Source organism: Haliotis asinina, chromosome 6 (assembly GCF_037392515.1).
Source record: "Haliotis asinina isolate JCU_RB_2024 chromosome 6, JCU_Hal_asi_v2, whole genome shotgun sequence".
NCBI classification, from domain to species: Eukaryota; Metazoa; Mollusca; class Gastropoda; order Lepetellida; family Haliotidae; genus Haliotis; species Haliotis asinina.
The window spans coordinates 70,695,952-70,711,395 of NC_090285.1; the positions used below are offsets into that span (position 1 = coordinate 70,695,952).

The following is a 15,444-nucleotide window of genomic DNA, read 5'->3' on the forward strand; positions in this document are numbered from 1 at the left end:
ATGGTTGAGTCCCATCCGGGTCTCAAACCCACACCCTCTGAGTCAGGCACCTAATTGCCAGCACACAAAGTGAGCCACCTATCCCGCTCATGTTTGAAACGTAACGTGATGTTCGTGTTTGAAAAATAACCAGATTCAGCATGGCAAGTTTTTTAGTATGTTGAAAATCCCAGGTTTAAACAAAGAGGATTCCAGGTCACACTGACACTTGAGCAAACCTTGACAGGGATTTTGTGGTAAGACTGCATTATTACTGACCCTCTTGTATCTGTGCAAGAGTTGGTTTTACCAGTACAAGAGAGTCTGAGTTGCTGTATTTTCTGCGTTTCCATCAATATCCTCCATAAACTGTTGTAATTTGGTATGCATATTTGGGAAGGCAACAACTTGACCTTATATGAAGGGTATTTTTCTGGTATTTTTTGGTTAACTGAACTGCATTTTCTTCTGGGAGCCCACATCAGTGAAACAAATTGCTTCTTAGACCTGCCTGTTTGTCAGCGGCGGTAGGTGACATTGAACAAGAGTGTTTTTCACCCAGTGTACCACAGACAGGAATCAAAGTATGACTATCTTTGTCGACTCAACTACCTCACACCATTAAGTGCAGTGGTTAAAAGGTTATGTCAAACCAGTGTATGAAATAAGGCCCATCTGACCATCGGAGACTAGATTTCTGATGGATGGTCAAAATAAACAGCTAGCCAGCTGGATGGTCTGGTAAAATTTTCAGCTGTCCCATTCGTCTGGGTAAATTCACCAGGTTTGGTCTGGTGAAATCCTTTTAAAAGCCTATGCCTGGCTGGGGATTTAGCTTACTTCATACACACTTGTAAAACTGTACTTATGCTTGTGAAAATGGGGAAAGTGTTGAACCTGTTCAGTGTAAGCCATTCATGAGTAAAGAGCCTTCAGTTTTTAGTAGTTGATTTCCAGGTGAATACTATCAAGTTTGTGTGGTCACAGGGTATGATGATGATCATGTTGATGGTGATGCTGCTGCTGCTGCTGCTGCTGCTGCTGCTTATGTCCTGAAGCCTGGGAACATTATTAATGCTGTCACCCTGGGTCGACCTTGACCTGATGAGTTAAGAATTTGTGAAAACTGGGGATGTAACTGTTCTTGTTGTTATAGAACCTGTCTGCAAACTAGTCTGCCACCTAACCATAATCCCTTGTCTTCATCATGTTGTGTTCGCAGCAATGTGCGGAGTCTGCACTGGAGTGTTGACGTGGACAGCGACACCTGCTTCCTGTGTGCCATCCATAAGCAGAACGTCACGGTATGGAAAGTCACAGGGCTGGCTCCAAAACTTGGATTCAAGCAAGTCCGCAAACTCAATGTGCAACCCATTCCTCAAGGTAAAGATGTCTAGAGATTTCATGAAGATTTTGATAACCTGATAGTTCAATTAGAACCTTCACTGAATGCTATAATATCTGGATATCATTACTTTTGTCTACAGCATACTTGCAGTAGATGTTAGTGGGACATTGTGGGAGGTACCCTGGCTATATTGGGGGTATAATGGTGTGCATATTTTCCCATGTCATCAAGTAGTGGTTTGTCAAGAACCTGGTATACTCTCAGGTGCATTTAATTGTCTTTGTTGGCACTCTCTGATGGTGGTATTAGACTGTAATATGACTGTGAAATAGAGCTGTGTATCGTGACCTAAGTGGCAAGATGATATAACCTGATACCAGGCCAGTGCTGTGTATCATGGCCTAATGATATATCCTGATACCAGGTCAATGCTGTGTATCGTGGCCTAATGATATATCCTGATACCATGTGAATGCTGTGTATCGTGGCCTAATGATATGTCCCGATACCAGGTCAATGCTGTGTATCGTGGCCTAATGATGTATCCCGATACCAGGTCAGTGCTGTGTATCGTGGCCTAAAGATAAATCCCGATACCCTGTCAATGCTGTGTATCGTGGCCTAAGTGGCGAGATGATATATCCCGATACCCTGTCAATGTTGTGTATTGTGGCCTAAGTGGCGAGATGATATATCCCGATACCCTGTCAATGTTGTGTATCGTGGCCTAAGTGGTGAGATGATATATCCCGATACCCTGTCAATGTTGTGTATCGTGGCCTAAGTGGCGAGATGATATATCCCGATACCATGTCAATGCTGTGTATCGTGGCTTCATAATATATCCCGATACCAGGTCAGTGCTGTATATCGTGGCCTAAGTGGCGAGATGATATATCCCGATAACAGGTTAATGCTGTGAGAAGATAACAGTGTATTGTCAATGGTGGCCATAAGATATATATCCTGATACGTTACAATTTCTAATAACAGAACATATGATAGATAAAATGACTGAAACTTTATTTGTTATACATCCACACACACTGCTGTTCAGCTAATAAGGTTTCAGCATTTAACGTGTAAGAAAGTATAGTCAAACATTCAATATACCTTGATCTAAAATATATAAATTTGAAACTGAAGTTTCCCTTGCATTGTTGTGTTTCTACACCAGTGCTTTCACTAGCAATTCAGTGTAATTCATATCAGAATTCAGAATCTCTGAAAAAAGCTTTTAAGTTTGCATTCTAATTGTTATCCTCTCTTTGTTCTCTTTCTTAACTAGGCTGAGACTTCATTCTTAGTTCTATTTAAATGGTGTATTTTGTCAAAACATGTTTCAGTTATTTGAAGACAAGTATTCTACAGTTCACAGAGTTTGAAAAATGTTCACATTCTGTCACATATTTTAACTCCTTTGTTCATGTAAGAAACAGCAGACACAAACAAGTTCCTATAGGGTTCTATTTGTTTTTATATTCAGATAAATTTCAAAGAGGCTCACTTCCTATTCCCAGTTCGGTGCTATTTAAGGTGTATCGGGATATATCATCTCTTGTGGCAGTATATTGATGTATCATGGACCCTCGCTTTATAATTATCCTGATATATAGCCTAAATGTGTTTTGTATCTGTGTGCTTGTATTGTATAGTTAGCAATGCATCACTGCTATCAGTGTAACAGCACTACTGTGAAGTAAGGAAGACACATGAACCCTGTCCCACTGTATACTGTCTGTTCGTGATGCAGGATGTCTGTGGCATCCCCAGAGGGACATCTTGTGTCTGTTGAGTCAGCAGCAGTGCAGTTTCTACTTCCGACATGCTAACAACAAGAGCAGCTATGCTTTCCCTCAGCTGGAAAGGTGAGTTCATTTTGGAGGTGTAAGTTTGACCCCTCACTCCATTTTGTCCACTCCTTAAAACTCCATCCATATATGATTCCTCTTCTCATTTGTCCACCTTCATTGACCCTCCCCTGACATATCCACTGAGCTCTCCCACTGCACCCCGAGCTGTTCCCTGTGTAGTGTGAGCTGTACTCCGAACTGTCCCCTGAGCTGCATCCTGAACTGTCCAATGAGCTGCACCCTGAGCTCTCCCACTACACCCTGAGCTGTGCCCTGGTCTTTATGAGCTATTCCTTGAGCCGTACCCTGACCTGTCCCCTGAACCGTACCCTAAGCTGTACCCTGAACTGTAAGAGCTGTACCCTAAAATATACCTTGAGCTGTACTGAGCTGTACCCCGACACCCTGAACTGTACCTTGAGCTGCATGACTGCACTTAGCACTGTGTGTGTGAACCACTGTATGAACCTGCATGTGCATCAATACTTTTATTTCCTCCCCTGTACCGGCACCTTGATCATATTGATGATTGACTGCGGTCTGACAGCTCTTGTCAGTTAATTGTTGTAATCAAATGATTTGTAGTCTAACAAGGACATTTAGATCTCATTTTCAGATTCAATTTCCTCACAGCATGGTGATAATGTAAATCTAAACTTTTGTATGTTCAAGGTTGTTAAAAGAAGTAAGTTTCACTACTCGGTGACTAATACCTCAGTTATTTTGAAAACATTGATTTGATAAGTGGGATGGTGTTTCATAAATTAAATCTGTGTAAGTTTCTGTGTAAGATGACAGGTTTAGTTTTTGCCAGTTTGTGTTGTTTTTTGTGAATTATGTGGAATTTGTTTGAAACCTAGCAAGATTTCTAATCATAAGTCAGCTGTAAATAGCTGTTGACTATCCCAAGCACAGTGGGCCTCCTGGAAGATAATATGCTGTTGTGTTTCCACCCCTCTTCTCACTGTCACCCCTTGCCCCCTGTTGTTACAAGCTACGAATTAGTAAATCTAGCCCTTTGCCTGGCTGATTTCTTAGCTGATAATGGTTCTGTAAACTCCCCCAATATAGTCGATCTGTTTATGTTTGTTTCAGTGGCAGAATCACCTGCGGTACATGGTCAGAAGATGGACAGAGGCTGGTGTTATGTGTGGGCGCAGTGGTGTTGGTAAGACTACCTCCAGCACTCAGCAAACGGTCATCTGTTTTGGTGCCTTGAGTGTGAACCCTCAAAAATACCAGAATGGGAACTTGACAGAGAAAGCATGATACCAATCATGACATAAGCCTCTGATGTATGAGCATATACACAACAACATGACAGAAGTCAATTTTTCTACATTAATACATGTACAGTAAATGTTATGTAGACTATATAGTTCATCACCCCAAACTGTTGAAGTGCGGACGGTATGAAATTAGTGATGTCTCTTGGCAGAGTAATGGAACTCAAGCACCTGCCCACTACAGTGCACTCTGTCTAATTCGAACTGGCTTGGGACCAACTAAAAAGTCTGAATTAGACCCGAGTTCCACAGAAATTTGATATAAAGAAGGATTACGTCGGGATTGTAAGTTCAGTCTGAGTTTGGCAGCAATCTAAGAAAGAAAGAGTCTGAGTTTGGCAGAATGCACTGTGTATCACCAGCCATACAATAGTTTCAACCCAAGGGTAGAGTAGGGTCCCAGGTCCTACTGCATCTGTGGATTTAAATGTAAATCAATCAAAGATGGAACCTGTTGGGGGCCTGCAGCCCCAAGACCCCAAGCTGATTTTCAGCTGAAATCATTTCACCTATTGCCATCTCTGCTATTTGGACCTAAGGACAGAGTAGGGTCCCAGCTCCCAGTGCATGCTCCTTAGAGGGAATTGAAGGGCAGATTGAGCTCCTAACATCTGGGTATGTCATCTGTTTGTTTCAGGTGTACATATGGCCAAACATCGAGACTTCAATATCTGACTTCACCCCCGCAGCCTGGAAGGTCCCTGGGTAAGGCGCTATAAAATAGGATGCTGATTCACTAAGTACCAAGTACACACGGATGGGCATACACTAAGTACCCAGTACACCCAGGTGGGGATTCACCAAGTACCCTGTACACCCAGGTGGGGATTCGCCAAGTACCCAGTACACCCAGCAGGGGATTCACCAAGTACCCAGTAACCAAGGTGGGGATTCACTAAGTACCCAGTACACCAGGGTGGGGATTTACCAAGTACCCAGTATTCTAGAGTGGAGATTCATTAAGTACCAAGTACACAAGGGCATGGTCTCTAAGTACCCAGTACACCAGGGTGGGGATTCACTAAGTACCCAGTACACCAGGGTTGGGATTCACCAAGTACCCAGTATTTTAGGGTGGAGATTCGTTAAGTACCAAGTACACAAGGGTGGGGTCTCTTAAGTACCCAGTACACCAGGATGGGGATTCACCAAGTACCCAGTATTTTAGGGTGGAGATTCGTTAAGTACCAAGTACACAAGGGTGGGGTCTCTTAAGTACCCAGTACATCAGGATGGGGATTCACCAAGTACCCAGTATTTTAGGGTGGAGATTCGTTAAGTACCAAGTACACAAGGGTGGGGTCTCTTAAGTACCCAGTACACCAGGATGGGGATTCACCAAGTACCCAGTATTTTAGGGTGGAGATTCGTTAAGTACCAAGTACACAAGGGTGGGGTCTCTTAAGTACCCAGTACACCCAGCAGGGGATTCACCAAGTACCCAGTACACCCAGGTGGGGATTCACAAAGTGCCCAGTACACCAGGGTGGGGATTCATTAAGTACCCAATACACCAGATCAGCGGATTTACCATGTATCAAGTGGACCAGGTGGGGCATTCACTAACTACCATGGTAGTACACCATGGTAGACAATCGCCAAGTACCCACTACATGGTGGGGATTTTCTATGTACCCAGTAAACCAGGGTGGGGATTCACTAGGTTAATAGTACACCAAGGTGGAGATTTATTATGTACCCAGTAAACCAGGGTGGGGATTCACTAAGTACCCAGTACACCAGGTTGGCAATTTACTATGCATCCAGTGGACCAGGAGGGGGATTCACTTAGTACCCAGTACACCAGGGTGAGGATTTATCAAGTACCCAGTCCATTAGGAGGGGGATTCACTTAGTACCCAGTACAATGTACACCAGGGTGAGGATTTATCAAGTACCCAGTCCATTAGGAGGGGGATTCACTTAGTACCCAGTACACCAGGGTGAGGATTTATCAAGTACCCAGTCCATTAGGAGGGGGATTCACTTAGTACCCAGTACACCAGGGTCGGGATTTATCAAGTACCCAGTCCATTAGGAGGGGGATTCACTTAGTACCCAGTACACCAGGGTGAGGATTTATCAAGTACCCAGTCCATTAGGAGGGGGATTCACTTAGTACCCAGTACACCAGGGTGAGGATTTATCAAGTACCCAGTCCATTAGGAGGGGAATTCACTTAGTACCCAGTACACCAGGGTGAGGATTTATCAAGTACCCAGTCCATTAGGAGTCGGATTCACTAAGTGCCCAGTACACCAGGGAATTCACTATTTGTTGTAAAATGTTATTTCAGATGCCACATTCTAGATGACACATAGGATCGAAATGTATCATAGTGCACTGATCCATATAGATATTTGAGCAGACTGGAGACATGTCCACCAGCTGTGCTTAATACAGTGTAACTAATCGTTCAGTGTATTGAGCGTTGCTGCGTCAGCAATGCAGCATACCAGATATAAGTAAATTCTGGAATTATATGTGTCAGTCCACATCCATTCATACTTGAGCATGTTGACTGTACAGCTGCTAGGATCACACAACAGAAACGTCAGAGATCCTTATTACCCTGTACTTTTAGGAGGTTATATTTAAGCCATATATTTGTTATGGGAAAAGTGTCCCACATGCTCACCCTTGCTCACAATGATATACCCATTGTAAAAATTAGGTGTACATCCATGTAGGACAACTTATAATAGCCTTTCATTATCCTTCCATGTGCAGACACCATGTACCGATATCTACACAGGTCAAAACTACATAACTGCCAATATGAAGAAGATATTGCACTAGTTCTATTAAGCTTGTTTGGAGAATTATTTCAGATACGTCCACTAGGCCTTAATACACTTACAAATCAAGGGACTTAATGTTTGGTTTGCTTGTGGTAACTGACAGCATGGGTTGTTGGTCCTAATATCACCCCCTAGATTGACATATATTGTGTATGTCTATATTCAACTCATCTTGTGTCTTGACTGTTGCTATGTTCTGCTTTGTCCTGAACACTGCTGTCAGGTGTGGAGTTGTTATCTCACCTGTGTTGCACACATCAAGGATGATGATGTAGACATGCTGTTGTTATGTTGCAGCCTGGACGGCAGCATCACCTCCATCGTGTCCCTGTCCCATGATTCCCTTGTGTGTGCGACTGAGTTGCCGCTAGAGTCACTGTGTAAACAGCGGGACATGTTTGTTGTGCCAGGTAACCTCACTCCATGTGAAGACGTCAAGTAATTGTTGTTGCTTATTGTAAGAGTTAATATCATATCAGACATTTTATGTGACCTGAATTGTTGTTGTCATATGGTCTGATGTAATTCTGTATGTCATAGGGACATCATGCCTCGTATACCACCCTGAGGCATGCAAGGAGACTGGTATGTTTCAGTACATTAAAAAAGAATTACAATTCCAGATGTGGTGAGCTCCAGCGAGGACCGTACCATGAATGGGTCTGATGATGTCATTGCCCCTAGAGGAAGCCAGGTGTCAGCAAAGGACAGCCTCCTGAATCTGGAGAGAAACCCACAGGTAGAGTGTGTTGACCTGCATTATCTTGTTTTTCACCTGTCGGAAGTCCAAAGTAGAGTTGGCCCCCAGTTCTGTCCATTGGTGAGACCCACAGGCTTGGTTGTTGTAAGATGATGTGGACTCATGATCAAGTAGCAGCATTGTCACGCATCTGGAATACTGCTCAGTCAGGTGTAAAACAACAAACAAAGCTGGCTTTTATGTAGTCTTTTATGCTTAAGATCATAGGAGACAGTTTAGAATTGTGTAGTTTTGCGATTTATTTTCAGTACCTCAAAAAACAGTGACTGCCTCCATCCTCACCACCTGCCTTACTCAAAGAAAACTGAAATTTTACAACCTTAATGCCTCTTACGTCAGAAAGACATTTACTAAGAAATATTTGTGTAAAGTTTGTTTTCATTCTGCGAAAAACATGTGACAACAGTATGACTGTGACATTAATGTTGTTGCCATGGTGATGTTCAGAGCCTGGTGCAGGATACGTCACAATTGGTGGTGATTCAACTCCATGACAAGCTGCAGGACCCCAGCGTCGTCAGCCGCACCAACGTCAGGGGCGTCCTTGTGCCATATGTGCTTACACATGAGGTCAGTGGATATTTATTGAAAAATGCAGGGCCTAGATTTTTTAAGACCTCTTAGCTCTAAGATAGTCGTACATTCCATACATAACTTACAACTGTCTTAGCACCATGAGAGCTTTGAAAATCTAGGCCCAGCTCTTTGAAGGTCACATGCAGCAGTTATGACTCATTTATGGTATAAAAACAGCATTGCTGATTAAGAAAAAGAACCAAATAATCAGAATTTTATGCGTATAATTACAAATCAAAAGTGCAATATTTTGTACTTGGGTTTACCTTTCTTGAAACAATGCAGCTGCGATACCGAACCCAGTCAGAGCTGGTGGTCGTGCACTCAGGTGTGAAAAAGCCTTTGCATTGGCCACTGGTTCATTTGCCAATATACTTAGTTGGCTCTGTGTTAATTTCAAACTGAATGTGGTCAATGATTGAAGTTGTGTATGGCATATTGTTAGTAGCAAACAGGCAGGCAGACGTATAGGTGTCAATGAACCAGACATGGAGTTTTCTCTGTTGTTACGGTGAATAATAACCATGAGGTGTAAGAAAGGTGTAAGAAATCCTCTCAGAACTGGCAAAATATAACACTGAGAAGTCTAAAATTTCCAATAATTTTGTATTAACAGAAAGCAAGATACAAAGATTCTCAATAATAATTCCATTTGTATAGCACCCTGTATCCAATCACCAAGTGGTTGCTCATGGCGTTGACTTATGTACATATTTACAAACAGGAGTTCATTTAGAGGTCATAGTGCTTTTTGAACAGAAAAGTCTTTAAGTTCGACTGAAAGCTGGCTATGAACCAGACAGGAGTTTTTCTCTGTCGTTATGGTAATAATAACCATGAGGTGTAAGAAAGGTGTAAGAAATCCCCTCAGAACTGGCAAAATGGTGCTTGGTCATTGTACCAGCCTTTATATATATATATATATTCAGTCATTGATTCCAGATTATTCCAGCAAAGCTTGGAACTTTTGCCATTAACAAAGAATTCTCTCGGCCAGCCTCCTGGAAGTCAAAAGTTAATCAAAACACATAGTAAAGGGGAGTTAACTCTCTAAAGTGCTACCTTAAAGCCTGCTGCCAAAATACAAAAAGTACCGAACGTGTATGATACGAAATTTGACCCAAAATAATTATCATTCAAAACACTAAACATTGTGACCCAATGATATTTATTACTTAATAACTTAATTAATAATACAATTTATGTAACGAGTAGATTATTTTGCTTGTTTGTGTACCTCATAGTCATACTCCAGGCAGGCATACTGTTTCAAGCACCATGAACCTATGAGTGCTTTTTCCCCCAATTCTGGGAGAAGAATCGTTTCCACTCTGAATGGTTTTTTTAATCACGTTCTTTTTCAACATCATAGGTTGAATTGGCATTTTTTGATGATTTGTGGTGTTTTGTGGTGCATGTGAACTTTAAGATTTTGATCTTTTGTTCCTAACATATTACCCCATGGCAAGGTGAGATGACCAACTTAAGGGACGAATGGTCAGTGTCCACAACACCAGTCACTGGATTATCTGGTCTGGATTTGATTATTTACAGACCTCTGTCTTGGAGCTGTAGAACTGTCCATAGTGCAGCATTAAACAGCAAGTATGAACTGAGTAGTGTTCTGAGCACTGTTTGGCTACAGGTGTTCCTGCTCAATGCAGGTGGTCAGGCTGGCTGACTTGTATCCCAATTAGATCGATGGTCATGCAGTCTAGATTATCAAACCTATACTTGATTTTTTTCCAGACTGCCCCTGGAATACTGCTGGATGTGGCTTTAAACAACAAACAAATGTGTGTATTCAGCTCTTGTAAATATTTGTTAAATGTTTCACACAGCCGCGGACCAATTCTGTCATCGTCGGGGGCAACAACCAGAGTCTGCTGCAGATCTTTACTTTCCTGGGTGAAGAGTTACACAAAGTCTCAGACATTGTGAGTATTCCGTCTTGTCTTCATCTGTAATAGCCATTCACATATTAGTGGCAGCAGAGACAGCAGGGTGTTCTTCCTCGAAGAAATGACTGGTAATGCACACCCTCACACCCACCCACCCCCTTCACACGCACACAGAGAGAGAAAGAGATGTCTCAAATTGATTCAATGCAACTAGAGGATGGAAGGTAAGATGTTTGTCTTCAAGTAAGGCGCATTCTAGTTGTTGATTTTTTTCAGCAACTTGAGAAACATCATCGGCCCAAGGGATCCTGTAGACTACCTCCCATCTTTTCCCAGACAACCTCTGGTGTCCTGGTGATGGTAGGCGAGAGAGATATTGCCGATTCAGCATTTCCTTCGTCCACCAATGAAGCAAGGTTTACTCTACTTATCAAATACTTCCCAATCAAAATAGGTAAGAAAATGTCTCAGGAAATATGGAAGACGTTATCTGAAAGTATTTAGTGCAGCTGGAGTCAAAATAGATAGGAGAAGATGTAAGAATGTTTTCACACAGTTTGTGAATTGATTTAATAGATGCTCATTATCCCATGCTTGAAGGATTCTCTGTTGTCCCTATCTCTGAATGGGTGTTCTTTGTCACACTGTTAAAATGCAATAACTCCTTCACATTTCAGACAAATCTCACCTTCGTAACAGTTTCTCTGTGATGCCCAGCAACTTGACATCAGACACCAAACAACAAGAACAGAAGATGAAGAGCCTGAGTGGTTCCAACCTTCCAACCAGAACTCCTTCCAAGTCCAGAGTTACCTCCCTTTCAGTGGCTACACATGAAGCAAGTAATATCAAGATCTCAGTGCCCCCTTCTTCTCGGTCGTGTAGAGATGGGGGAAACACCAACAGACTTGTGGTGGACCTAAGCTCTAATGGAAAAGCAGAAAGTCTGGAAACAGAAACAGTGCAATTTTCAAGTCAGGCTCCCAAATTCCAGAATTCTGATGTGGATAAATTCTTTGATTCTGTGGACAATGGAAGGAAGGTGAATGGTTGTAGAAATTTGACAGTGAATGCTGAGCGGGACTTGCCGAGTGATATGAGTTGTGTGAGGAGAGTGGAGCAAGATGATGTGTGTGTAGTTGAGAGCTACACTCCCAGCGGCTCCAACAGTGAGCATACACAGGAAGAATCTGGATGTGACCAGTTGGTGCAGCTTGTCAACTCACAGGTCAGTATCCAGGTCAAAGTCTTTTAATAAGCTGAAGGGATGGTAAAACAATTGCTTTCTAGACGACTGAGGTTCAGTAAATTTACTTCCTTTTTAACTGAAATTGTCCCGTGCAGACAGGTTTCATTAATCAATGAATTGGAAATTTTCATGGTTTTGTTTCTGATTTATTTGATGTGATTGTTTTTCAGAAAGATCAGATTGCTGCATTGCAGAAGAAAATCGATATGTTATCTCAGTAAGTATTGATCTCTTGCTTGGTACAGTGGTATGTAGGTTCACCTGTCACAGGGACACGTGTTGTGGTTATTCAGAGGTCATTAAATGAAACTCTTGTGTGAAATCACTTTATCCACTAATGTAACATGTTTTATTTAGGATGACACTTTATCAGTATTGATACCTGTACTTTTGTTGCATTGAATCCAGATGCCTAACTGCTCTCCCAGCGTGGAAGCTTTCTAAATGGCATTGTGTATTCGTCACTTCACTAGACGAGACTACCCCAATACCCACACATTTAGAGGTTTCAGTAGGTACACCTGGAGTCAAGCTTGATGTCGCACCATAATGCAGGCATATTGCTGACTGTGGCATGAAACTAAACATACTGTAAAATGTGAGGTTGATGTTATATTAGCAAAGTGTTCCATCTGTCTGTTCTAGAGCTGTAGAAAACACATCATGTATATTCCCAACAAGATACCAGAGTCCTGAGCAACCAGGTGAGTCTTGTTCAGAGTGCAGTTGCTTCTTTGGACTCATTGTCTCTCATTTTGAAATCAGTTGTAGCTTGTAATTGAAGTGTCCTGGCTGCTAAGTGCTCAGATATTATGTGAGCTGTTGAGAGTTATCTCCCATGGACATTTCAAAACAAATGAGTTCTTTTTTATTCTTCCTTGATTTTGCTTAAACTAAAGTGATGAAATGTCTTGTGTTTGCACCACCTGCTTTCCTGTCTAGTGACCCACACCCATATGACTGAAATGCCATTCAAACTTACATTAACTGAAACTCACTTGTGACAAATTGAGCTTGCCTTTGATTTCCATGAAAGCACTAATGTCACTATCATCTACCAGGAAATTATTCAAAGTCAGTTTCCCTAGATTTTTCATTAGCTTGCCTAGATGTTTGTAATAGTGTGCTTTGTTATTTTGACTCTCAGAGAAGGTGAAGGTTATCTGTGAGACATCTGATGGCCACACTCTGACCAGGTCATTCCTGCTAGACTCTGGCCGACTGCAACTCGATCCTGTCAAACAAGCATTTGGTCTTGCCACAGTTGAACTTATCATGGGTGAGTACAGTGAACCTCTCTCTTCAGTGGTCATACAGGTCACAACTGGGATCAGGCTGCTGAAATACTGCAGCAGTTAGACATGTGCTCTCATTAGTTGATGTGTCCCTCGTTTACATATCAACAGACAGAAATACTAATTCGTTTTATCAAGGGTCAACTTAGGATGGGTGTTTAACTTTATTTAGGGCATAATATTTCCATGCACATTAGATATTGGCTGTAGTTAGTCTTGCATCTCATGTATTCAGATGTGTAATGTTGTATGAGTTGTCCCCCTTTGTTGTCAGATGGTGAGCCGTGTGTTCTTGGGGCTAATATTGATGGCTACATCCCAATGAAGTTTGGTGCTGGATCCACTCTCAGGATCACAGGTGTCCCAGCATGCATCTCGCCATCCTCACCAAGGGAGACAAACGGTGTGCTGGACAAGGATCTGGTGTCTGGAGCCAGCAGGTGCTAGCTCCACCCCATCTACATGTCATGTGGACTTGGTTACCCTGGGTGAAAGAAATTAGGACAGTGTTTCATTCCCTGCCATGATATTGTGTGAATGATGGTAAAGATCGCAGGCCCATACTCTTTTCTCTCAAATTTGTCTACAACTGATGGTAGTTGACAGATTTTGAGGGTCTTCGCAATGTTCTATGTCTGAGGTGCAATAAACAAATAAATTTGAACAAACAGCTGTTTAGAAAATTCTGAAGATTCTGAATGGAACCAACTGGAAATAATGTGACACAGTCAGAGAGTTGAGCAAACAGATATGTTCTTCTTTATGTGACCTGGAAACGACAGAATTTATTTTTGAACAGCATAGCTTCTGAAAGGACCTGATATGATTAGACTTGTAACATGTATTGTAGAGTTGATAAACCAGGGGGAGACAAGACCACTTGTATGTGATCAGTGAGTCTGTGGCAGCTTCATCAGTGACAGCTTCATCTCCTGCACAACAGCGTTGACATCGCCATACACAATACAAGAATGACATGTTAGAGTGGGGTCAGTCTGCAGAAAATGTGCATTTGTAGGACTTGTTCCATTGAGTGAGTGAGTGAGTTTAATTTTACGCTGTTTTTAGCAATATCCCAGCAATATCACGGCGGGGGACACCAGAAAATGGGCTTCACACATTGTACCCATGTGGGAAATCGAACCTGAGTCCTCTGCATGACGAGCGGATGCTTTAACCACTAGGCTACCCCCCACCCCTGTCCCATTGAGACACACTGAGATATGACATCTTTGTCAGCTGCTGCTGAATCTCTCACGTCTCTCAACTTGTCTGTTGTATAAGTCAGTTAACACATGTATATACCTCCTGAATCTGAATCCTCTTGTATTGTATGTATTATTACATGTGTATAAACTTACAGTGTTTTAGATTGATGCTTAATCATTTGTCATCATATTCTTAATTTGCTTGTTTTCCAAAGAATAGATTTTTTGGGTTTGTCCAATATATGTTTATATTTTATCAAGCTCCTTATACATTCTGTCCCACATTTCACTCTGTGCTACACATATATTTATGTAGATCTTCATGTATTGTATACCCAAGTCCAGATGCTGTCTTCATGTGGAATCATTGCACCAGTTTTATGGATTGTAGTTAAAATACCCAGCTGCATCGTGAAACTATTGTCCTTCTGGACAATGACAAGAGTCACGTTCCAAGGTTCTGATGATCACATGCTTCAATGGTGTTCCTCACCATTAAATGGAAATATGAACTTTGTCACTAAGCAGTCACTGTTTTCTGGTTTTGAACCTTGTACAGACAGTTCATGTTTTTTCTGCTCCGCATCTGTTTTTCCAAACATGCCACTGGCAGACTGTTTCCATGGTAATGTGTGAGTCTAAGCATCTGCTGGTTTTAGTTTGTTCTATTTACAATGGTGAACATTGAGATTTTATGTTATACTTGTATATTAGATTCCGATACATCATTGTTACTGCTTGTATGCATTTAAACAACATGAACAAATATATTATTGTATGAATTTATTGTGATGCTTTGTGTGATAATTTGAGTTTTTCTTGGATTTATTACATGGTTGCGTTTTTTTATTTGATGTTGCACATACACATGAGCGTTGATAAGCACCACCTGAATCCAGATACGTTTTTACAGTTTTTGTCCAAACGGACAGTCATACCCCTGCACATGATCAGGACATTTGTATACATGTAGTGACAGGGCAGACAGGGCAGACAGACAGGGCAGACAGGGCAGACATACATGTAGTGACAGGGCAGACAGGGCAGACATTTGTATACATGTAGTGACAGGGCAGACAGGGTTAGCATACAAGTATCAGTCAGTGTTGACAATGCCGACATTTGTATACATGTAGTGACAGGGCAGACAGGGCAGACATACATGTAGTGACAGGGCAGACAGGGCAG

The 15,444-nt window shown here is 41.9% G+C and overlaps 1 protein-coding gene across 1 annotated transcript in view; it reads left to right on the forward strand.

The window, feature by feature from the left end:
* LOC137287295 (WD repeat and coiled-coil-containing protein-like) overlaps positions 1-15,043 on the forward strand; it is a 50,432-nt gene extending 35,389 nt beyond the window's left edge. The window contains exons 3-16 of the mRNA XM_067819533.1: positions 1,202-1,362; positions 3,081-3,195; positions 4,276-4,348; positions 5,104-5,171; positions 7,565-7,677; positions 7,891-8,006; positions 8,475-8,597; positions 10,445-10,540; positions 10,781-10,958; positions 11,182-11,732; positions 11,924-11,970; positions 12,399-12,457; positions 12,901-13,032; positions 13,323-15,043. Of these exons, the coding sequence (XP_067675634.1) occupies positions 1,202-1,362; positions 3,081-3,195; positions 4,276-4,348; positions 5,104-5,171; positions 7,565-7,677; positions 7,891-8,006; positions 8,475-8,597; positions 10,445-10,540; positions 10,781-10,958; positions 11,182-11,732; positions 11,924-11,970; positions 12,399-12,457; positions 12,901-13,032; positions 13,323-13,495 (2,005 nt within the window). The 3' untranslated portion in view covers positions 13,496-15,043. The remainder of the gene's footprint in view (positions 1-1,201; positions 1,363-3,080; positions 3,196-4,275; positions 4,349-5,103; positions 5,172-7,564; positions 7,678-7,890; positions 8,007-8,474; positions 8,598-10,444; positions 10,541-10,780; positions 10,959-11,181; positions 11,733-11,923; positions 11,971-12,398; positions 12,458-12,900; positions 13,033-13,322) is intronic.
* Positions 15,044-15,444: the final 401 nt, after the last annotated feature.